This window comes from Lasioglossum baleicum, chromosome 10 (assembly GCF_051020765.1).
Source record: "Lasioglossum baleicum chromosome 10, iyLasBale1, whole genome shotgun sequence".
NCBI classification, from domain to species: Eukaryota; Metazoa; Arthropoda; class Insecta; order Hymenoptera; family Halictidae; genus Lasioglossum; species Lasioglossum baleicum.
Window position 1 is genome coordinate 9,878,337 of NC_134938.1, and position 23,912 is coordinate 9,902,248.

The window sequence follows — 23,912 nt, forward strand, 5'->3', positions numbered from 1 at the left end:
TTGGAGAACCGAACCGTGGAACGCGGCGGAGATGAGAATGAAGGAAGAAACAAGGAAGAGGCTAGTGGCCGGCGTGGGCGATGAAGAGAGAGAGGGGTCTCGCGGGTAGGGAAGATAGAGAAAGAGAGAAAACGGGGAGCCCCGTCTGGAAAAAAGGAGAGGCGAGGAGCAGGCGAGCGGGCTCCCGGACAGAGATAGATGAAGAGGAACGAGGAAGGAGGAAAAGAGGCCGAGGCAGAGACCTACATATTCCATGGGGCCAATGAGACGGCGCAATGTGGCGGCACGGTGCGCTCTACCCTCCTTCTTCAACGTTCACCGGCAGCGTTCGCTCTTCGTCGTTCGCGGCGGCGTTCACGCTCCGGGGAAGGGGGCGAAGGTAGCTCGGTGGACTACAGCGCGACAACGACTCAGTTGCTCACGAGCATTGGTCAGAGTACTTGCGAACCATGGCTGTCCGTTCCGAGAATACCGCGAGTGTTGTGCTCGCGTCCTCCCGTATGGTGCTTCTGGTGTTCGCCGCCGTTCTCGTTCTAGCGAACGCGAACCAGAGCCAACCTGGTCTCAAGGTCGAGAAAGTCTACGAGCCGGAGGTCTGCGACGCCAAGTCGAAGACCGGCGACCAGCTGACGATGCACTACACCGGCATGCTCCTCGACGGCACCAAGTTCGACTCAAGGTCAGTGACATTCGCCGGACACGCATCGAACGTTCGTGATAAGCGGACAACACGACACGGCCTGCCGCCACGCGTTACGCACGCCGAACCCCACAGCTTCCGGCGAACCGGCCCTCCTTCCGCCGACCAGCCAAATGGGACACGTGTCGTCGCCCCTCGGACTCTGCCCCTTGCCACTAGTTCCATTCGGACCTGCTGCGAGCACAAAATCGCTCCACGCTCGTAAAGGAAACCTTCCCGTTCGGAATGCAGTTTCCCTCTGCTAGGTGCACACCGCATTTCGCACGGTGTTGTTGTTTTGTCTTCCGCGAGATTTTTTTCTAACAGCCCCGTGTGTGATCTTACGCATCACTGTTCGTCCTAATTTGAAAACTAATTTTGTCGTGTGACTCATTGTTCATTCGGATCTGCTGCGAGCACGAAATCGCTGCACGCTCGTTAGAGAACCCTTCCCGGTCAGAATGCAGTTTCGCACGGTGTTGTTGTTGTTTTGTTTGGTCGATTCGGCGATGCTGTCTTCCGCGAGATTTTTAGCACCCCCGGTGTGATATTATGAATGACTGTTCGTTCTAATTTGAAAATTAATTTCGTCGTGCGACTCATTGTTTATTCAAAATCGCTGCACGCTTGTAAAAGAACCCTTCCCGGCCAGAATGCAGTTTCCCTCTGCTATGTGCACAGCACATTTCGCACGGTGTTGTTGTTGTTTTGTTTGGTCGATTCGGCGATGCTGTCTTCCGCGAGATTTTTAGCACCCCCGGTGTGATATTACGGATGACTGTTCGTTCTAATTTGAAAATTAAATGTGCGTGTGGCTCATTGACATTTCGGCCTCTGTTTATGTACGATCCAAATATTGCTGAGCTTCCATATTCCACGCAGTCGTTTCCAACTCGGAAGCGTTTAAAGTTGACCACTCCGAATATTTCGCCATGTGCACGTCTCGCTCCGTTTACTTCCTGTCGTCTGTCGGTTGCATGCTCGTATTTTTTAACTCCACTCTGTTTTTGTGATCGGTGGATCAGTGACCGATGTGCCGATTCGCGATTGACGAGAATCTTAAACGCAAGTGACGATTGTTGGACGCCGTGGTTTTGACGTAGTCGCGTTTGAAAGGTGAATAAAAATCGCTCTGAAAGTATTTGGCAGAGAAATTTTATCCCGAGTGCTCGACTTGATTTTCAAGGGAAAATTTTGGATAGTTTCACGACGATTTTTTCGGAAGTATAGTCTGTCAACAGCTGTTGATGTTTATCTTGCTTTCGTGCGACTCGAGTGCACTGGTGCTTTTTTATTATGCATTTTTGAAGGACATACTTTGTTTATGATTGCAATAATTGTCTAAATGTCGTCGGTAAAAGGGGTTATACATAGTGATACGAACAAAGGTCAAATACACAGATCAGCTATTTAAAAAAGAGCAGGTTACACGGTGGTTTCCGAGCAAACATTCGTTTTCGAAAGTTCGATACGTACACGTTCGGTTTAACTGCATTTACGCGATTTTTATATTTGATCTACAATTTTACATACCTGAAAATATTTCAAACACAATTTCCTAGAAAACTACATATTACATCCCGTTATGCTATTTCGGAAGCACATTTGCGGTTTACCCACGCTGAACGCGATGATGTCACGTTGATAATGCGTACATTAGCAGCAATTGTTGCGATTCACCTAGTTTCGCGTTTGCCGAAGTCATCTTTGTGCTAGTTTACATCGAAATGATTTCCATAATAGGCTATCAAGCTGATTGATTAAATATTCTATTAATTTGGATCGGTGATCAGGTCTCGATTAGAGTTTCGAGGGAAAATAATTAACATGTCCTTTTCATGCAGCAAGATATACGCCAGATCGACCTTACAGCGATCTTTAACGTTTAGGCTGCGAGCCGCCTCGATTATAAATGATCGCTTATCGCTTGATACGCAGTAACCCGCGGCTTCGATCATTTTTACCGCTCGAACCACACTTCGTTTAAGTATAAACGACTAAAATTATTGCCGCAGTATGGCGCACTTTCTCGAACGAGCCGAGACGGCAATGCTTGCACGTTGCAGCTTTCCGGAAGACAGACTTCGCACGCCCGTTGACGTGGTAAAGTTCGAAAGTTTTCACTGGGATCTTAATTAACTGGAGTCGCAGTCAAGGGGCTTCTAACAGTTTGCCTAAATACTTTTATTTCGTAGACCGGTGTACTCCGGTGTAACGAATGTCGACCGCTAAACATAGTCAATTTACGAATTAAATGTCTTTCCGAATAGAACGATAAAATGTTTAATTAACGTTTTTAATTAAAATCATCATTGAGTAAGCTCGTATCTAGGGTGCGGATCTTTATGCATTTATGGCTTATGAAAATGTTCAGAAAGGGCTAGAATATAATATTCGTTAAGAACAGTGTACAATTTTTATTTACTCCAAAACTACAAAGACTACCACCTTCTTAAAATTTGCCTACAGAAATTTAAAATTGCATAGATATCTTTTCATTGTAATATTTTTGCGAACAAAATTTCGATAAAAACCGGACCTGGCAATGTAGATCCTCTGCGTGGCAACGTCGCGCGTCGACAAGATCGACGTAGGATCCATGCGATCACCAAGCGGGAAGGTTCAACTGACTCGTGTCGAAGTGAAACGTGCTTCCACGCGATTGGTCCGCGGCGATCGAGCGAGCTGCCAACGCGGACACTTTCCAGGATGAACACATAAACAGATGACCTAGCAAGTGTTCCGTTAAGGTTAATGCTTTCGTTGTCTTTGCGGGTACATATTTCCCTCATAGCGCGTCTGACAGAATTACAACGCGCGAATTTGTCAATATTGTATGCACAGGTGCTTCTTGTTATGACTTTTAAGAATACAGTTTCTCACGGAAAATTTGTGTGACACAGCAACAATTAATTATACGAGTCTGGTGGTGCACAAGGCCGTTTACTCAATTATGGAATGATTAACTGTTTTGAATTGCAGCATTTTTGTGTTAAACAGCTCATACTCGATCGATCAATTTATAGTTACTTCTCCGTTATTGATGGAAACGTAAATTTATCGAACGTCGTTTTGTGCTCGGCTACATTTGGAAATCGACGCATGTTTGATACAGGTGAAAGTAAACAGCTCTCTATCGGGTATCATTTCTAATTCTGCTTTGTGTACATTTGTTTTTTTATTTACTGTTGCAAGTTTTAACGTAGATTTTTAAATAGTATCAACTTGGTTGGTATCGATATCGGATTATAATCGCGTTGTTCCGACTGTATTACAAACATTTTCGGTTTACTTATTATTTGTACCTTTTGAATGATTTATTATTGTTTGGTATTCCATTTTAAATCGGTGTTGAGGATTTAAAATTTTATTATACTGCAATCTCATCGTTTTAATGCATCTACAGACAATTGGAATATAAATATATTTTTGATCTATAAATTTCTTTAGATACAACAAGATTGCATTTACGTAAATTTCGTGCTGCAACGAAGAAGTTCATTAGAAAAATGTTCATGAAGGTTCCACGATCGTAAAAGAAGGAATTAAAATCAGCTCGCTTTAACTTACTCGGTGGTTCCGAGCGTTAAAATACATGCTTAGCGGTCGAATATTTCACTCGGTGTCGGGGTTTCCCAAGTTTCCCTCTGAAAACTGTTGCGGCAATGGATGCCGGCTAAAGTAGAATGACGTGTCGGTATCGATAGCCGGAAATTTCGGCAACGAAACGTCCAGGGCGTTTTAGGCCCTTGTCGCGATCTGAAATCGGATTTGACAACCGGTTTACTTACCTCCTCTCCCCCGACGTCCGCTCCGCGAAGTCGTTCGCAGAATTAATTGCTCCTCGATCCGGAGGTGACAAACTCGCTTTCGGAGCCGTTGATCGATGGCGATTTTGCTTCTCGTGACGTCCCTGCGCGGAAACCGCTGCTTTCCCGAGCACACACACGTTCCTCACGAAACCAATTATGCGTCCACGTTCGCGTTCGCGTTCATGTTCACCTTTGCCGGAGTCGCGACGGAATTTTTCGCTCGTGAACGATCGTCTAAAAGTTTTTCCTCGCCGGCACGCCGCGTCGGTGAGCCCGATAACGGCTTTTGTTGCTTCTCGTAAAAGTATTAACAGGCAAACAAGATGCGTTATCGCGTGCAACGGCGACCTCCATTTTTACTAGACTAAAAATAATCTTATCGACTTCACCGGTGATAACCGCTATCTCGGGATTGTTCCGTCCACCGAATTATTCTCCTGTTCATAGATTGGCTCGTCGAAACTTCTCCACAGACTCTCGCTGTTTTGTAAAATAGTACTGAAGTTTTATTGTCTTCCCTGATAATCCCAAGGGGGTAAAATAAAATAAAATGTGCATTAAAGCGCAATCAACTTTACTCGCTAAGTTTTGGAAGATTTATACGGCACGGTTACTCTATAAAACGGAACTCGTCAAAAATTTTAAGACTGTGAAGAATAATGGAGTATATCTTGATTGACAGGGTCCTCTGAAACCGTCGAATAGCAAAGGATTTATTCGGAAAATGTTTCAGATAGAAATTTCATGGTTTTAACCGTTAGATTGTACGGTTATAGTCATTCAATATCAAGTAGAGCTATTTCTGAATTCTGGACTGAAAAATGCACAACAAAACCGTCGAATAGCAAAGAATTTGTTCGAAAAATGTTTCAGATAGAAATTTCATGGTTTTAACAGTCAGATTGAACGATTATAGTTAATCAATATCACACAAGTAGAGGTATTTCTGAATTCTGGACTGAAAAATGCACAACGAAACCGTCGAATAGCAAAGAATTTGTTCGAAAAATTTTTCAGATAGAAATTTCATGGTTTTAACAGTTAGATTGTACGGTTATAGTCATTCAATATCAAGTAGAGCTATTTCTGAATTCTGGACTGAAAAATGCACAACAAAACCGTCGAATAGCAAAGAATTTGTTCGAAAAATGTTTCAGATAGAAATTTCATGGTTTTAACCGTCAGATTGAACGATTATAGTTAATCAATATCACACAAGTAGAGGTATTTCTGAATTCTGGACTGAAAAATGCACAACGAAACCGTCGAATAGCAAAGAATTTGTTCGAAAAATTTTTCAGATAGAAATTTCATGGTTTTAACAGTCAGATTGAACGGTTATAATCACTCAATATCAAGTAGAGGTATTTTCGAAAACTCCGGACCTTTCGGAGGACACCGTGCGTCGAGTTGAAAGCAAGCGACACGCCATCAAACTTATTAAATTGCAAATAAAACACAACCTCTCTCTGCCCGATAAACTTGTCTGCATAACAGCGATAATGAAAGAGTCTCTGCAAAAGGCTGGAAACATAATACTTCTCATATACATGAATTCCAAACGGTTCGATACCATTGAAACTTTTCATAAAATTCATAGCCACCGGTGTTTTCGCAGAGATCGAACCCTTTGTCGACCAGGGAATTTATTCGCGTGTAAAGTTGTCCATAAAAACTCGCATCATCAAGCTCTTTGCCCCGCATCAGGTTTGATATTACTATAGCGACGAAGAGCGCGGTCAGCGTTGCCCTTTGAAGCCACAATATTCCGCGCGAAATTGTATCGCGATCGGATAAGCGTTCTCTCCCGTGTTTTCATAATCATTTCCCTAAATCATCGCTCGTTAAAACTTCCACGGTGCCCGTCTCTCTTTTTATGCGAAATCCCGGCTGTTTGAACGTTTCTCTTTTGACCTCGTGGCGTTTCGAACAGTGAACCACCGCTTTGACGCTAACATTAATTAAAATGCGAGCAAAAAATATTGTATACGGCAAACAGACACATTTCTCTTTGTGCAGAGTAACGGTGTCCTATTCCCGTCAACGGCGTATCATTTGAAAATTCGCCCACATATCGTTTCCTGCTACCTATCGGAAGATTTTCCGCCATTTTACGCGAGCCACCCCCGCAATCGACCTACGACTTTCCATTCGGGGAAACTGTATTTCCGAAACACTGCCTCACGACAAAATTCAAACATCTATGATTAAGCAACGGGTTTTATGCATTTATAACAATGAGGTGTAATTTAAGGTGTAATTTAAAACAGTGAAAACATTAGAAGAATTTAAAAATTCTGTTATATTATCTTCAACCTGTTAACCATGCCTTTAAAGAAACTAAATTTCTATTTCACTACAGTTTGTCATAATTGAGGTAGAACATTTTTATTTTGCATACCTAGCACGGAAAATTGTTCAGACAAAAGTATTACCACAGTTAGTTTTTAATTAAACAGCTGCATACACATGAGAGGGACCGTGACTATTGTATTTAAAATGAAAAGGACTCGCAGGATAACAATTATTTTTTCAACTAGAATAGTTTTAAGTACAAACAATAATTACTGTGATCAAAAATGTATTTCTGTTACTCATAACTAGACAGTGGACCTTTGTGCAAAATAAAAATTTTGTACCCGATTTGCAACAAACTGGCGTGAAATAGAAATTTTTCTTTCTCAATACATTTAATGGGTTGAAAATAATATAAAAATATCTTTAAACTTTTTTCCAATGTCTTCACTGTTTCAAATTACATATTATTCATTTAAATATTATTCATTTTTGTCGAAATGCATAAAATCCGTTGTCTACTTGTAATAGTTATCTCGCTCGTCGAAAAATGCGAAGCCATGGTTTCGAATCCGACTGGCGGTGTATTCGAGAACGGGAATGGCACTCGAGCCAGGTGACCGCGTTGTCTCGTCTAAATTGTTTCGTGGGCCGTTACCAATACCGTTAATCGTGAAACCGGCAGACGCACTGCGCCGGGAAAAGTTAATGCCACGTTTGGAGGTCACCGGGGACGGTGAACTGACGCGGCGCGTTCGATATTACGGATGCTACGCAGAGTTTCGATTGCGGAATATCAAGAAAATTCATTTTTTTTTCCACCCGGCAGATTCTCCTCTAATTAAAAAAAAAAAATAATAAATCTCTTATTACCGCGAGTGCGCTTCGGCGAACTAGCAGTTCCTCGTGTTAATTCGACACGTTTCTCACTGCTTTTGAAACAGTATGCCCCTGCGCCGACGACTTCATGACCTCCATGGCTAGATCCAATTCGTTTTCACATATTTTTGAACTCGTTCCTTTGAGATCAACGTTGATCCTCTTATTGGATCTAGGAAATTGGAATTTAGATGGAACGTTCGTAGCTCCGGGTTAAAAGTTAAAATGGACCCAGCCATCCGGGTTAATCTTGTTTATCATTTTCGAAGAAGAAATTTACAAATTTTTTGTTCGCTTATCCTTCCGTCATTTTGGTAATTTTTCTTGTAAATCAAAAACACATGTAGCGAGTCATTGGGAACCAGGAATTGACAGGTTATCTGAAACATGGCAACAAGTAGCTACAAATAATGGAAATTATGTCATTGAATAACATTAAACATTTTTATAAATTGATTCAAATGTTTTCTTTAAAATACGACAAGGCATTCCCTCCAATCTAATACCATTGTAACCGTTCAAACTAGAATTCAGTATTTTAAATTCCACCGTTCAATTTTTATCTCAACTTTGGTCATAAATAATGTTATTGGATAACGATAAAAATGGCGACCAAATGCAACCGACTTGAAATCCTTGTTTATACGAAACTACACGCGGTCGCAAACATTTCTGATCTTCCAAAACAGCACATTACGAGGGGGTTACTACCGCAGTAGAATCTGCAGAATTTGCTTCGGCAAATCGATACGTGTGGAGAGTGTTATGTTGCCTGAATATTTTATTTGTATCTCCGAGATTTGAATACACGCGCCCTAATAATCGAAAAATGCATCTGATCGCGCCGGCACAAAGATTCAGCGCGTGTAGAAGCACGAATAATAGAGAAATCGCTCGATCTAGATATATCATTAGCTCCACGCTACTAACAATATCATTTCGGTCACCGGAAGTTGAATAGGACGTCAGTCTCGGCAGTTAGAAATTTTATTGGTTAAATATTCTCATAATTGGACGTTTGAATGACCATTCGTTGATACTCCGGATACTTGTGATTATTCGTCCGCCGTTTCCTTCAATAAACTGTCATTGATGTTTGACATTTAATTAGCAAATATGCCAACAGTTATTATACGAATCAAATCAATTTTATGAGATCACTTTATACATTTCAGTCTGGTTATAAACGATCACGTTTTGCCACCTCAATTTTAGTTTTGACATTGTTTGGGAGGTCTTTGTTTTATGATTCGACTGATTATCTGTTTTATACATTTATAAATTTAGTGAACTTAATTTAGAGACTAGAATATTTATACGTATGCATATTAGGATACTTCAGGAATCAATATGACTCCAGGAAATCGCTCAGTTCCTGAAACTGAAACTGGCGAGTATTGATTAAAGATTTATTTCCAGATTTGATTAAAGAGTAACGTCACTCATATATCACTGACTGTGTGTTAAGTTGTACGATAATATTCTTCCTGAAATATTCTAATTTTCAGTGAAATGAACAGTCGAGAAGTAGAGAAACCGTTGAATCTCTCAAGTGTCTGTTTCCGCTTGTGGCGAAGGATGGTTCCAGCCTGCAGCTGCCATCTTAGCGATCTCTGACACGGTAGAAAGTGAGTCAACGACGGGTTCGCGCGATGATTAAAAACGTTCTCCGGTCCTTCTCCTCGGATGCTAGTCGATCGCCACTCGGCCTGCTTTTTCCACGAGGAATCCACTTCGATTCCTCCATTCATTCTTCCCAATAAGCTTCGAGGTCGGGTCTCGCTGTCCTGGAACACTTTGCCGGAGTGCCAACCAGCATTTGCTGTAGGCCGAAACACTATGTCCACGTCGAGAATGTCTGAAACAGGCTTTTTCTCCACACTCCTGTACCAATTATTCTACTAATTATCAATAATCAAGGTTCGTTAACTCAGCATTAAGTCGGATAAGATGCTGAAAAATGTCCCTTAATCAAATTCTTGATTTTTGGTCGGATCGTTCGATAGGGCTCCCAAATAAAAACCTCTGTGACAAATTTCAAGTCGGTACCCCCAAGGGTAGTTACAGGATTTAGGTGAATTATGCTCCATTTCTCCCGTTCTCGTCAACAAAAAATCACGAAAAAATTCGTGAACATTCTACCTAATAGCACACAGGACAGTGAATTATTTCAGAATTTTTGGTAGCAAAATCGACTTTGAAAATAATCCGGAAGCCTAAAATTGCCAATTTTATATTGAAGTTTTCAGAGCACCACGTCTCATCGTGATTATTAATGTGTATTTTCTTCGAAAAACCATATTTCGTATCGGGGTTTTGGAGATACCACTTTCATAAAAATTCAGCAATGAGATATTGTTGAAACTCCACATTATTTTAAACTGTTATACATTAATTCAATGTAATTTATAGAGCTTGTTATTTGAACTTTATATGGAATTTATTTAGTGATAATATTCTTTTCCTTTAGATATCTCGAAACAAGAAGTATACACTTTCGTAATTATAGTCGCATATGGTGCACAGTAATTAAAACAAATCGAAACAACACTCTTCACGGCATCCGTAACGTAGACCCGACTTTCGAGAGTGTGTGACCAAAATAAGTGAAGTTCGCCGGGGACCGAATTCGCGATTTTTGCCTAGGTTTTTGCGATTATGATCCATTGTGGCTCATTCACGGTTCGCGTTCAGAACACCTTCAGAAATGTGCAACGCGGCGTAGACTTGATACCGGGGCGACACGCCTCGCGAGAAATGCACGTGAACAGCGAGGAGAATGGGAAACGGGGTAAACGAACGCGGGGGGTGTGCTGACGGGGGTGTGCGAGGGCGCGGAGGGACGGACGACGAGAGTACATTAAAGCCGAGGCACACTGCGGAATATTCGCGAAACAAAAACTGATACGGACCAAAGATTTGCTCTGGGAATGCGAGGCGAGGCTTGAGGAACCTCGAGCTCTCGTGACCGAACAAACTGGCAGAATCGTCGCTGCCGATCCCACGAACACCGGTCCTCGTCGGTGACGACGATGGAATCATTGCTGCGAGTCTGTATGCTGCGAGGAGGCTGTCTGTTATTTACTCGAACATTAACACCTGGGAATTTTGGTTGCGAAAATAGGAACGCTGAGCGCGGAACATCTCGCGAGTAGAAATTGGAAAGGAGGCTCGCACGAAATGGCCAAAATCTGGGTTGCTAGTCCGTCGAAAATATTAACAATGCATCTTTTTGCAGGCTCTAGGAATTGTGCAGGGTTGATTGTTAGTAACTTCCCAAACGGAATGGGAGAGGCATAAAAAAAAACAGATGGAGTTTAAATAATTTTGACTTTTTAATTACAAATAAAATATTGGTAAAAATTAAGATCATATAACTCCGAATTTCTTGCAGAGAATAAATTCGTAATTAGGTCAGAACTAATTCGCAAAGTAAAATGAAATATAACGAGTTCTATCGCACGTAAAGGAAGATAGCGAATTTATTACGTATTCAAATTTTATTATGTCGAGTGTTCGATGACCAATCAGTGAATAGAGCCATTAATTCTAGATAGTGTAAAATATTCTTGTGTGAGCGTTTCTGTGGAACGTTTAATCCCCGGAAAAGTGGAGCTTGTTTTGGACAAATTCATATTTTATTTTTAAAAAAATGGCATCGCGGTTCTTGACCCCTTTGCAACCTCAGATGAGATAACTCGTGATTCGATGTCGTTTATCGTACACTTCAGATGAGATATCTCTCGATATTGTTGAACGTACATTTTTGACAAATTGCCTCGAGGCTCTGTTTATCAATATTTACGGCCCGATGTTGTTCGTCGAACACATCCCGCGAGAAATTTCACGTCTGTACCGAGTGTATTTTTAAATGTTTTACGAACAAATATAAGGGAAACTATTTCTGCAAGCTATACATTTTTACCTTTTTCGTTGGGGATTAAAAAGCCACGTTTCGTGTGAATTCGTGATGCATGAAACACACTCGTGCGCAATAAAAAAGTTTTTAGGACGATCAAGATAATTTCTCGTTTTTTTAACGAGAAAAATTTTGTTTCACTGATCACAAAGCTGCTACGTGTGCATCGAACGTTAGAATTGATAATATTTAGTAAAAATCACTCCGGGACAATTGGCTAATTAACTAGATGAACAGAATGATCAAGCTTCCATTTAGCACATGTTTTTAGTGTTCCATTAGCGTGTTCCAGAGATTTCGATTGAAATCAATCAGCCAAACTAAAATCAGATGGCCACCACCTTATAAGCAATTTAATTATTAATCGCAAACAATTTTACGCCTGAATTATTCTACACGATCGTAAATATCCAATGTTCCTAGAAAATTATACATAGAAACCGTACAGTAAAGCTCACTTAACCCGCCGCCGGAGTTAGGAGGAAAATATTGGCTCGTCGGAGAAAGTTTTAAACCCTTTTTGTATTTACTTGTAACCTCAAAAAGGGTCAATACTTTCCCGATAATCCGATAGTTTCGCCGAGCACAAGGTGAGTCTGTTCATTACATTACTTCCCTTTAAACTTTTACAAAATCGATAACCTTTTTATAACCGAGGTTCAACGAACTGAAAAAAATTGCTTTAAACCAATCATTTTCACTAAAATTTTTCATTTAATTCGTTACAACGCAGCGTCGACCGCCGCGCCGGCATTCACTTACAGATTATTAGCGACTTGCTCCCACTTATTATTAGAAACGTGTAATCCCTTTACATCAATTTACCTTTAACACTTTGGACATCACGACTCCCAGGAATGGTGGACGGCTTGAATCGTTTTGATTTAACAGTTTTTATTTGCGTGATTTTTAGTGAGCATTTTTAGTTTCGATTTCTGATGTAGGTGTCGAATCTATTTGCGATATTTCGCGAAGCTACGTTACGTTAGAAAGATTACCTGCAACTTTTTTCCGATTGTACCACCTGAAGTATTATTTTAGGCAATGAAGAACTGTGAAGAACGTAAATAATCATGCACATGCCCGAATATGTTAATACAGTGGACATATTAAAAAGATTTAAAGAACTTAAAGAAGAAAGAAATTTTTCATTTTACTCCTGTGTCTTGCAATCGATGCAAACATTTTTTATTTTGCATAAACATCCACAGTCTACTAATTATTAATTATCTTGAATTTTAAGAATTTTCTGGATTGATATTCGGCACTTTGAAGACACTAAAGAACAAGTTTGCAGAAAATAAACTATAGTCCTTGTCCAAGAAATGTAACTTACCTCGTTCGACGAAGCATAGAAACGTGGTCGAGTTTAGAAACTTAAGAAGCAACGAATTAATTGTATGAAATTTTCGAAGCTGTGATGGCAGTCGCAGGCCGAAGTAAGTGCCCGAAGCACCGCTGAATATACCGCACGAAAAAACATCGGATTCGCTTGGTAACAAGCCTGTTTTCATCGAGACGGTTTATCAGTAGTCATTATCGGTGTGCAGATATCGAATGGTTGGGGTCAACGATAAGAAATCAGGGTGCCTCGTCGGATCGGCGTATCGGTCGAACGGTTTCACAAACGATCCCCCGTATTCTTCGTGTCGTCGTTGTCTCGTTGCCTCTTCTTCTTCGTTCCCTCTCGTTTTTCCGTATCTGTCCCGGGACGACTGTCAAGTTTGGAGGTCTGGTTTATCGGGGCAGGTAGAGGGCGATGCGGGGGCGGAGGTTACGTCCGTGACAGTTTGCGGGATGCGATCGTTCGTTTCTCGGTCCCCGTAGAGTTCTTTCTATTTCGCGGTGCGACCGAGGGAACGGTATCTTGCTCTTCTTCGTGCTTTTGCTCGCGTTCACGTTCACGTCGAACGCATGCATGATGCGAGACCCGTCTACGGGAACGTGCGCGATTATGCAAAGCGTCGTCAGATTGACAAGCGTCAACCGCAGAGCACGGTAAACCACCGATGAACTTTCTATTCGCGGATCGAGTCTGTTGCGCTCGCCCGAATTCGCCCGCAATTTATTGCATCCTCTTATTGAATGCCGGCTTTCTCCGAGAATCGAACGCGTTACACACATCCACGACACGCGCGCCGCCGCGTCGCAACTGTTGCAATATTTGCTCGCGCGGTGCTCGATCGCGCCATTCCTCCTCGCGACTCTCGAATGCAAGATGCCGCGCCGTTCGTTAACGAAAATTCCGATTCCCCTCGTCGCCATTGTGCCCTTAATCGTCTTCAATTTTCCTCGCACCACGGCGACGCGCGCTGCGCTCAATCGGTGGGAATTTACGGCACAAGTCGTACTTTGAGTTTCATAGTATGCATATACATACACATTTTAATCAGTTATTGTATTTCATTAATTATATTGAACAGACAAATTTTTCTTTTCTTCCACTAAAATAGACAGGAAAAAGTGTTCGTCTATCTCTCTTTCTATTTGAATCTTATTTGAACAATTCTTGCAAAGAATGTATAATTCCCACACATTTTATACAAATTTCATACAAATTTTATAGAATTAATTTTATACAAAAATGACAATAGTGTGAACAATACGTAAATCGCTGGGAGTCGATGGGAATTCAGGGCAAAAATCGTACTTTCAGTTTCAATAATATATTTGTAATGTACATTTTAATGAATCATTCATCAGCATATCTATCATTAATAATAGAAGTGACGTTATTACAATCAGCTATCAAATTATTTTATTCAAGAAACAAATATTTCTTTTCTACCAATAAAATAGAAAGGAAAAGTGCTCGTCTATCCTTCTTTCCCTTCCCCGCAGTCTGTACATGTTTAATTTAAACAATTTTTACAAACAATGTATAATTCCTACAATTTTATACAAATTTAATATTGCCACCAGAATTCGCAAAATTCCATAAAACACAAAAATGACAAGGGCATGAACAATACGTAAGTCGCAAAATTGGAAATGTTTCTTCTCCAACATCCCGAATGCAATATCACTCGAAATGGATTGATTAATGAAATGATGAACGTCCGTGATCGATGATAATTTCACTGATGAGTAACCATTCGAAAATCTATCGCTCGAAAATAGGTGCGCGCGCGTTAATCGTCGATAATGCTGGCATCGAGTGAAGGCATTGTTGAATTCAATTAAAAACTGTTTACTGCGAGGTGTAACACGATTGCACGGTAAGCTGGATAATTGCGGGTAGCTTATTTGATCGCGTTCAACGAGAATTTCGCTGGGGCTCGCGCTCGCGCTATGCTGCTCGCGGCCCCGTGATATTAGAAGATTTTACTGCACCGTTGCGCTTTGGGTCTGGCTCTGTGTCGCGAACGAAAATGAGACACGTAGAACGTAACGAGATCAGATGCGGCTGGGACGGCCGGGTACCTCGGGATACTCATCAAGATTGCCGTGTACTCGCGGAACGCGGCTTATCTTGCCGTTTTATTCGTCGCGTTCCCGATTAAATCGCGGCCGAAGATTGCATTATGCAACGGCAGCGCGGACCACGCGAAGACGACCGGCTAAACGGGTTCACTTTCGCTTTTATGTTGCCTGCGCGTTCCGTGACTTCATGCTTCGCTGAAGAATATCTACGTGTATGGAATCCTCCGGGAACTTGTGCGTAAGCATCCTTGTAATAGCTTGCCTTCGTTCCAATTTGTGTACCGCCGTGTATTTTACAAATATCGAGTCTGTTTAAATTCTTTAAACTATTTACTGGCTGTGCAAATTAATTCGTAGCCCCTTCCCGAATTAATCGATTGTTCACAAGCACAATTAGGATACAGTCTAATCTCTAAAATAATCTGATTCTATGCACTTTCGAAAATATATTCCATGCACATAATTCACACATATTAAACCCATTTGGGCCTGAAGCTAATACAGTCGAAATCGTTGTGGAATTGTCGTTATAAATACAAGTACGGATATTTGAGAAGATCATCATAAAAATACAAAGAAATTACTGACAAATTGTTTCAGGTGAAAATTCTTATTGGTTCGCTCCGTACTGTTTGGAAAATCAATGTTGCACGTTTCCTCGTATTCCATTAATTCTCACATAATACGTTGCAATTGCATTCAACCGACACTACGATATCAAACGGCTTTAGCGAATACATAATATCATTGCCGTGTTGTTTCCGTATCCCTTTGATACGCACGATACTCCAGAATCCGTACACATTGGCATTAATGAACGCATCATGGTATTAGTCGCATCATTAAATTGAATTTCTGCCGGGAAAGCAACTAAAAGCATATACGTACTTGATTCGCCATCCTTAGGCAAAGTCGTAAAAAATACTGTAAATCATAATTGACGAAGTTCCCCGAAGATTTACTCAGATTCTCAAATTTTAACTCTGAAAGTTCGCTGGACGTCCATCGGCATGACAATAGGATCGCGCTGGTGTCCGCGGCGCGGCGCGCCGAAAAATCGAACAACCGATAGCGCGGGCGTTCGCAGCGGGCAAAATAATTGAATAGAAAAGGGCTCGGGTTACATTACATTTCTATCCGATTACGTGTCGCGTGTGTCGTCGCATTCCTACGCCAATAACGTGGTTACGGGGTTGGAATCGGTCGAAGCTCTCTGCGCGACACATCGTCGCTCGGCGCCGCGCCGGTTGCGTATACGCGTTTATGTAGTCGATTATTTCGTCGTGTTTCACGAATCCAACGAGTTTCAGCTTAAACGTGTTTACCAAGTGAAACTGTGTGGCCGGGTGTCGCGTAACGAGGAAATCACGACGGATATTAACGGCCGGATTCCAGGCTTATTCCGTTACGCAACGAGCATTATCTGATTTCAGTTTTTGCGCGGCGATCGGGCCCCCGTGCGATTCGACAGATTAGATCCGATTCTATCAGCGGGTTTCGCGAATAGAGAGATACCACGCGGAACTGAACTCTGATCGTCCCTGTTTGTTCGTCGTAGATAACTCATTCTTGCAATTGGCAGCTCGTAGATCATAGAAATTCGGCCATGATCGATGAAGGTTGACCGCCGTTCGGATATGAGACGTATCAATTTCGCGTAAAACCGCCCGGCGAATTTGTCGAACCCGTGGCCACCGGTCGATGGACTCGCCGCGCCGCTCGAAAATTAATGAACCATGCTGCGAATAATTACCGAAGGAAATCTGCCGAGGATAACCTCTTCGGTGCCCGCTGATTCGATTAATAGGACCACGTGCGGGCTCGTTTCGCCACCACGGAATCGAAAACTAATGAGTTGATGCGGAAGTTCTATCGGTTTCGTCAGGAAACGATGTTCAGGACACGAATGTTGTACGCTTTCTGTGCAAAATCTTCGAACGATTCGGAATGATCAGACGCGGTGAGATGTTACTGCACGATCCATATACTTGGCAGTAGCTCGCGTCAGAGATTAAGAGCTCCCGGAAACTTTATCCTCGTAATAATCATTGAGAAGCTTTATACAAGATCAGGATCCGCTATACGAAACTGCACTCACACAAACCTGGCGCCACGCCGTTCTCTCGGCCCTCGATCGCTGCCGACGGCGTAATTTGCTCAAGGCTTTGCTCTTGGCTCTACTCGGATGCAACCGAAAACGCTCCTTGCCACTAGGAACCATCACCGCCGACTAAAAGCTCCGCCTCACTTCAGACCCTCTGTCAGGGAAACGTGGTCAAGCATGTATCTCAGGTTCGAAGGAATCGTCTCTCTGAGAAACTGTAGATAACGTTCGAGCGAACTATCTAGAGTCTAGATCTCCTTCTGTACCATAAGACTCTAGCTCTAACGCTTTAGACGACGGCGCTCGTTCGGGAGCCTTTTAAAAGGTAATGGTTCACTGAGGATTTACCGAACGATCTCCAGAGATCATTCTTAACTCCTGCCTGGCTCGAGCAGTGTAATTAGTAGACCACGGATTTTTATGCCAAATCACAGTTTCGTAAATCAATTATAAGAAATAATGTATTTATGTACTTGTAGAGGGATTATATTCAGGATAAAAGGTTCACTGAGGATTTGCCAAACGATCTCCAAAAATCATTCTTAATAATTCTAATAAACAGAAGAACATGCTTGCAAAAATGTTGCACTTCCTTGAAAACGAGATTCCCCGGGTCGTTTGAAATAAGTCTCTTTCCTTTGCGAAAATGTTCCACGCAGTTTTATTAATGAAAAACATTATTTCACATTCTACATTACAATATAGAAGTAAACGAAAAGGTTTTCATGAAACACTTAGATCGTGATGATCCTTTCGATTTGACCAAAGACGATGATGATCGTTCTATAAATTCATGGGCTTCGCGCGCAGAGTTACTCCGGAACTCTGAAATCGCCAGCTCATCGTATCAGAGGATGCTACAAGAACAGTTATACGAGGGAAAGTTGCGAAAGTAATAACCGGGGGAAAAACGTGACGATAGTTAGGCGAGCGTTGGATTCGTGTCACACCTTGGCCCGTCGATTTTTCGCCGGTTTCGATTGACTCCGAAGTTCGCGTGCTATTTATAATGGATATTCGAAGTTCCTCCCTCGAACTACCGGGAAAGAACGATCATTTGTTGCGGAGAGTTGTCGCTCCATCCGCGAAACTTTGGTCATTACGGTCAGTCACCAGCGAATATACCGTACAATGTGCAAGGGGACACTTGTACCGAAGGACACTTGCAAGAAGATGATCAATTACATCGCGAAAAAGTAGTGATTTCAGAAACTCGCGGGAAACACTGTCTCCTTTGTGCAGATCCATTTCGATAGAAACCATCGAAAAAAAGTGATCTACTCTATACGCTATCTTGTAAATTAATTTCTCTATAGATACTCGGGAGTGCAACTCGCTCGAAACGTTGTGACATATTTTCCAACAATCGCAGCGTTATCTCGTGTTTGCTGATGACACTATCGTTACCGCAGATTGTATCCCGAGTAAATAGAATTTGATATCACGCGAAGCGTAATCGAACGATTCACGTGGAAATTAAACATTTAGTTTCGTGATAGTGATTAGAAATTGCAGCTGAAGCATTTCTCACTTTTTGTCGGTTTCTTTTAATTTGTCAGCGATTACGATGTGGCATGAGGATTTGCGAAATACTCTCCGCGGCTTTGTTAAGGAGTTATTGCCGAAAAAGACGGACCAATCAGCGCGTGACAATAGTAGACGCATTCCGGACCGGCCAATCACAGAATCCGTCCGCTGGATCCGCGCTCTGATTGGTCCGTATTTTTAGTTAATAATTTCAAGAACATTTTCTGTAGTCTATGTGAAATTAGGGGGGTGTAAGTAATCATTTTGTTGGTTCAGAATTTGTTTAGAAATTACAGTCCTTCGAAGTTCGCAATTTTTGCCGATTTTGGCGAAAACGGGCCTCAGTTATGAATTTTTACCTCGGGAACTGTTCGTCCGATTGAGCTACATTTTTTTTTGTTTTATTCAGAAAGGATTGGGCTATTATAAAATAATTTTTTGAACCTCGATAATTAACGTGATAATGTCGAAAAATGCGAACGAATTCTGTTTTTGTTTTGGCATGGAGTGATCCTTACTTCAAATGACTTCAAATATATACATAATTACTTTTAGCAGTCGCTCGTAATAGTTTCCTGAAACAGTATACGCTAACGGAGTCGAAAATATTTCGCACCTTGCGTACAATCGATCCAATTTATCTCGGGGACCGCATACCAAACAACTCTCGTTGAAGCGGTTGCACTACGAATTCCGTTTACACGGTACGTTTACATGGTCGGTCGTTTCCGTTCCGTGGCGTCGCTAATAATTACGACCGTTGCGGGACGGCCTTGCCGGAGAAAGTTGAAGTTTCCGGTGGTATGCGGCGGCTTGTTTAGTTAAATAGACAAGATATGTAACGGAGGCGCCGGTGGAATTAATGCGGAATACGTCTGCTCTGCATGCTCTGGCTGTCTCTCAAGCGCGCGTTCTCGCCGGTCGCACGCAGCGGCGTAAAATATACAGCGAATTCGCGTCATGTTAGATACACCCGGACAAAATTAGACTATTTCGATCATTGACGGACGGCCAGTTGTTGTACCGAGCGAGCAGCGTTCCAGACGAATTCGCAAATTCTACATTAACATTTTAATTCGCACCGAATGACGCGCAGACCAACCTATTCAGCGAATGAATACTTAAACTACAGTGTCTCCTGAATTTAGCGTTAGCACATGTTTACTTAATTTCCTCAGTGCTATTTCTGTAAGAAGACTGTGCCATCGTCGGGATGGTTATAGCTTGTATTCAAATTCAGGCATACGATTAAACGAGAACTGAGCTAAATGATCGATGAATGAACGGAGCTACCTTCGTGAATGATAATTACACGAACAAACTGATCATTGGACCATTGAACAACCTCAATATACAAATTACTGATTTCACGCATTGTTGCACTCTATGTTGCAACATGACACGATGTATTTGGTGAATTAATATTTGCAGTTGATGTTGTAAAATTTTCGTGCCGCTTTCATCTAGAGTTTCTATGAGAAAATTGCTAGTTTCGAAACACTTTTATCCGAAGAAACTAGATTTGTTCTGTCGGAGAAGATTTATAATTAACACAAACGGTTCGATTTTAAATGAAATTGATCTAGTTAGGGGCAGAAAGAGATAATAAATAGGAAATGAATTTATCACAGTTTAATGTAGTAAAAAGAATTAGATAAGAACGAAATTCCGAGGCAAATTAAATAAATTCGCAAGATCGATATCGGCAAGAGTTGAGTACACACAGCGATCCCCTAATCCCGGGTTACTCATAATCCGTTCCGCGAACTAAAGTAGCGAAGTGTTTACAAGTTGAGCCGCAATCGATACTTCGATGATGGGGAACTGACACGCAGACCGGAACAGTTATTGTTATGTGATTTATGCGCGGAAAGTAAATCCGTTCGGGTATGTTCAGGCATGCGAACTTAGTGGTTCGCTGCACTTTTCTGTTTCGAGCATGCTTTTAGCTAATAAAGCGATCCAGCAAACACCGCAAAGTATACAGCCTGGATTTACTGAAATATTAACCATCAATCAGACCGAGGAACATTGTTATTACGCACGCGAACAAACAGCATGATCGCTCGATAGTCGAATATACTCGATAAAGATCTTTCCCTAACAGGACAATTTGCTATTCACGAATTCATTCATTGGTGGTCAATTATGAGTGAAGATTAATTGTTTCATTGCGAGCAACTCTGGTTTACTCGTCAGAAGGATATTGTTCGGAAAGCTATTTATGAAAACGTCGACGCTTCCTTTGCTGATGGTTCCATTGTAGTCATGCCACTTCCGCGGACATTGTTATTGTCGATCGAATCTCGTACAAAAGCTCATTTTTGTAGACTCCCCGTTTCCTTTGAAAACGCTAATTCGAGAGAATAATAACAGCGATATAAGAGATAACTTCGTTTTCAGTCGATTTCGACGTTGAAGCACGTGCGCTGTAATTTATTCATGAGAGGACCAAGAGAAGTTAATGTTTTGTAAATTACGCGTGCAAAATCATTTTAACACCGGACACTCCGAAGGGTATAAAATATTGATTATGTACAATGAACGGTTCGGTGAATAATTCTTCAAAAAGAGACTCGAGAAGAAGTCATGAGTAGACTTTATACGGAATAAAAATTATCTAAATTAATCTTGAACAGTGCACAGTACATGAAAATGCATTTCTTCATTCAATAATTTGTTATAATATCGTGGGATATTTTCGGGTTCTCGCACGCCTCTAGTATTCAGTTATTTTCAACGCAACTCGTAAAAACATTGGTTCAAAATTAACCTTCCGATCTAGACTATTTCCATTCCCTATGATTTTCTAAATTTTATGGATATACCTCATAGAATACCTAAATGTTTAATATAATTGAGTAGATACCAATACATTTAATCGTGTAACCAAGCAGCAGTCTTCCGAAAACGTATTTTAGATAAACCAACTTAAAATGTACAAGGAGTGGTTCGGAGAAAAATTGGCGAAAAGCCTGGATAAAAAATGCAGATAACAAACGAACGGTTTCAAAGTTGCAGGGGGGTTGCAGAGGGTTCGATCTCCGTCGGCAATAAAAGTAACCGAATCGCGCGTGGGTTTCTCGGAGCGGTGCGCATCGGGAAACCGACGCACGTAAGCCCGCTCCCATTCACGAGATCAATTATTCGCGCGTGAGCAAGTTGGCCGACTCAAGCCCATAATTTTCTCATGTTTGTCCTAACCGCGTCGTAACCGAAGCAACAGCGTGTTCCGAGGGGTGTTGGGGGGCAAAGCGCGAGCGCGTAGGGTGTTTAGCGTGCAGACCACGAGCCCTGCGTCTCCCGCCCCCGCAGTCGATTACCTTGAAAGTTCATTCGGACGGAGGGGGCGCAGGCTCGAAGGGCCGATAACGAGGAGTCGAGGCACGATAACGTTATCGTTCTTGGCGTACCTACGTCGTCGACGGCGTGGACTCTCGGCGACGATGTGTGCCGGTGCTACTGCCACCGTTATCTCGTCCTGCACGCCTTCCTCTGGTCGAGGACCAGCATCGATCACCGACCACGTGCCGATACACCTCCGGAACTTGTAACTGGTCGTACACCACCGGTCCAAAGGATAGATTTTTTTAGAATCTTCTGTTCCTCCGTCGGATCCACTTCCATTTACATGAATACGCCCTAACACCTTGCGGTATTTTGACGAGCCAGACTTGTGATGAAGGTTTTAAACAAAGTATAACAAATATGCATGTTCCGCGTTTCATTTCAGATGAAATAAAATTTGATTCGTTTATAATCAATGTTTAATCCTTTGCACTCGAAAACCAAATTTTTCTTCCGCCCTGAAATATTTTCATTTTATATGATTTTCTTAATTTGATCGATATAAAACTGATATAATACCTCGTACAATACTTTCAGCAGTTCCTTAAAATATTCAATACGTTTAGTAATTTATTGAATACAAATTTAATAATGCAACGAATATTTTAAATAGCGGTATAAGAATTATTAGCGGCGTCTCTGAGTCGCCACTCGAGTGCAAAGGGTTAAGCATTCAAATAAATGTAGCCACACAAGAAACATATATTTTCTTTATCCTTCTACAACATTTTTGTGCATAAAGACGTTCTAATCACTGTAGCTGTAAAAGAAAAGGTACGGCAAGGAGTTAAGGAAGGATTCTTGTGTAGCTGGTCGAAAAATTGTTTTTTCATTGTATTCTTTAAAAATGCGGAGTCATAACCCTTTACACTCGGAGCTATAGTCTAAAATAATTCCATTTTATATCATTTTTTTCATTTTATGAACATGAAATTGATATAATACCTCGTTGAAGAGCCATTCAGACATAGCCATTGCAAGACGAGTCAGTAAAGGGAAAGAAATATCACTCGAGTGAGACAATGATGACCAGACTGCGGATCTTTATGTGTTTATAGCAAAATTGAGAGTAGATAAAATACAAAATTGTTGGTAAATCTTATAAATTGAAGATGTCAACATATGATTTCTCCTCTATTAAAATCATTGAAGGAAGAAATAACATTCAATTTATAATAGTTTCTATTTCTTAATTATTAGACTGCGAATCTTTATACAAAATAAAAATTGTCTGCATTGATTGCAAGAAATAGAAACTAAATTGAATGTTATTTCATACCTTAATGATTTTAATTAAGTCATATGTTGACATCTTCCATTTTTAAAATTTTTCAACAATTTTGAATTTAATTCAAAAGTCTATTAATTATAAATTGAATGAAATTGTTTATACACACTGCCTCATCAATGCTAAAAATTGTAAATATGCAGACCAATTGTACTATAATTCCGTTCATGCTCGTCTACCAGTTTTTGTTATACACATATGTACCTTGTGCTCGGGAACTTGGGGTATCGTTTGCTACACTTACACAATTGTGCACGCGTCATAAAAATTAAAGATAGCACACATGCTTTATCTTCTTGACTGGGCGTGTAGGTATCCCTCGTCGAACGATCCTCTCTTCGGGAGAATTTCGAAGAGGATCCTCGATTCCACTCTCTTCTTCTTCACTTTTATCGTTCGCTCCTTTTTTTTCCGTGGAGCTAGAGTTGCCTCTTCCGGCGATACCACCGTTGGAATTTATCGCGCCTTCAGGAATGAAGGGTTGCTTTTTAGCCGGCCTGGCCAGCTTGCTCCCTTCTTGACGCTGTTCAGGAAATAAGAGTGCGCCCCGCACGAAACGATTACTGTTATTAAACTTTCTTGGTCACTACTGCCGGTCGTTAGGACTTTATATTCGAATGCAGCATCGACGAGCTGTT

At 41.4% G+C, this 23,912-nt stretch overlaps 1 protein-coding gene across 2 annotated transcripts in view; it reads left to right on the forward strand.

Annotated features, from left to right (window-relative positions):
- Positions 1-392: 392 nt before the first annotated feature.
- The window catches only part of Fkbp14 (peptidyl-prolyl cis-trans isomerase Fkb14), a 139,485-nt gene continuing 115,965 nt past the window's right edge, over positions 393-23,912 (forward strand). The window contains exon 1 of one of the 2 annotated variants that reach the window (XM_076431644.1): positions 393-679. In XM_076431644.1, coding sequence (XP_076287759.1) covers positions 450-679 — 230 coding nt within the window. In that variant the 5' untranslated portion in view covers positions 393-449. The remainder of the gene's footprint in view (positions 680-23,912) is intronic. The other variant, XM_076431645.1, reaches the window with a different exon arrangement.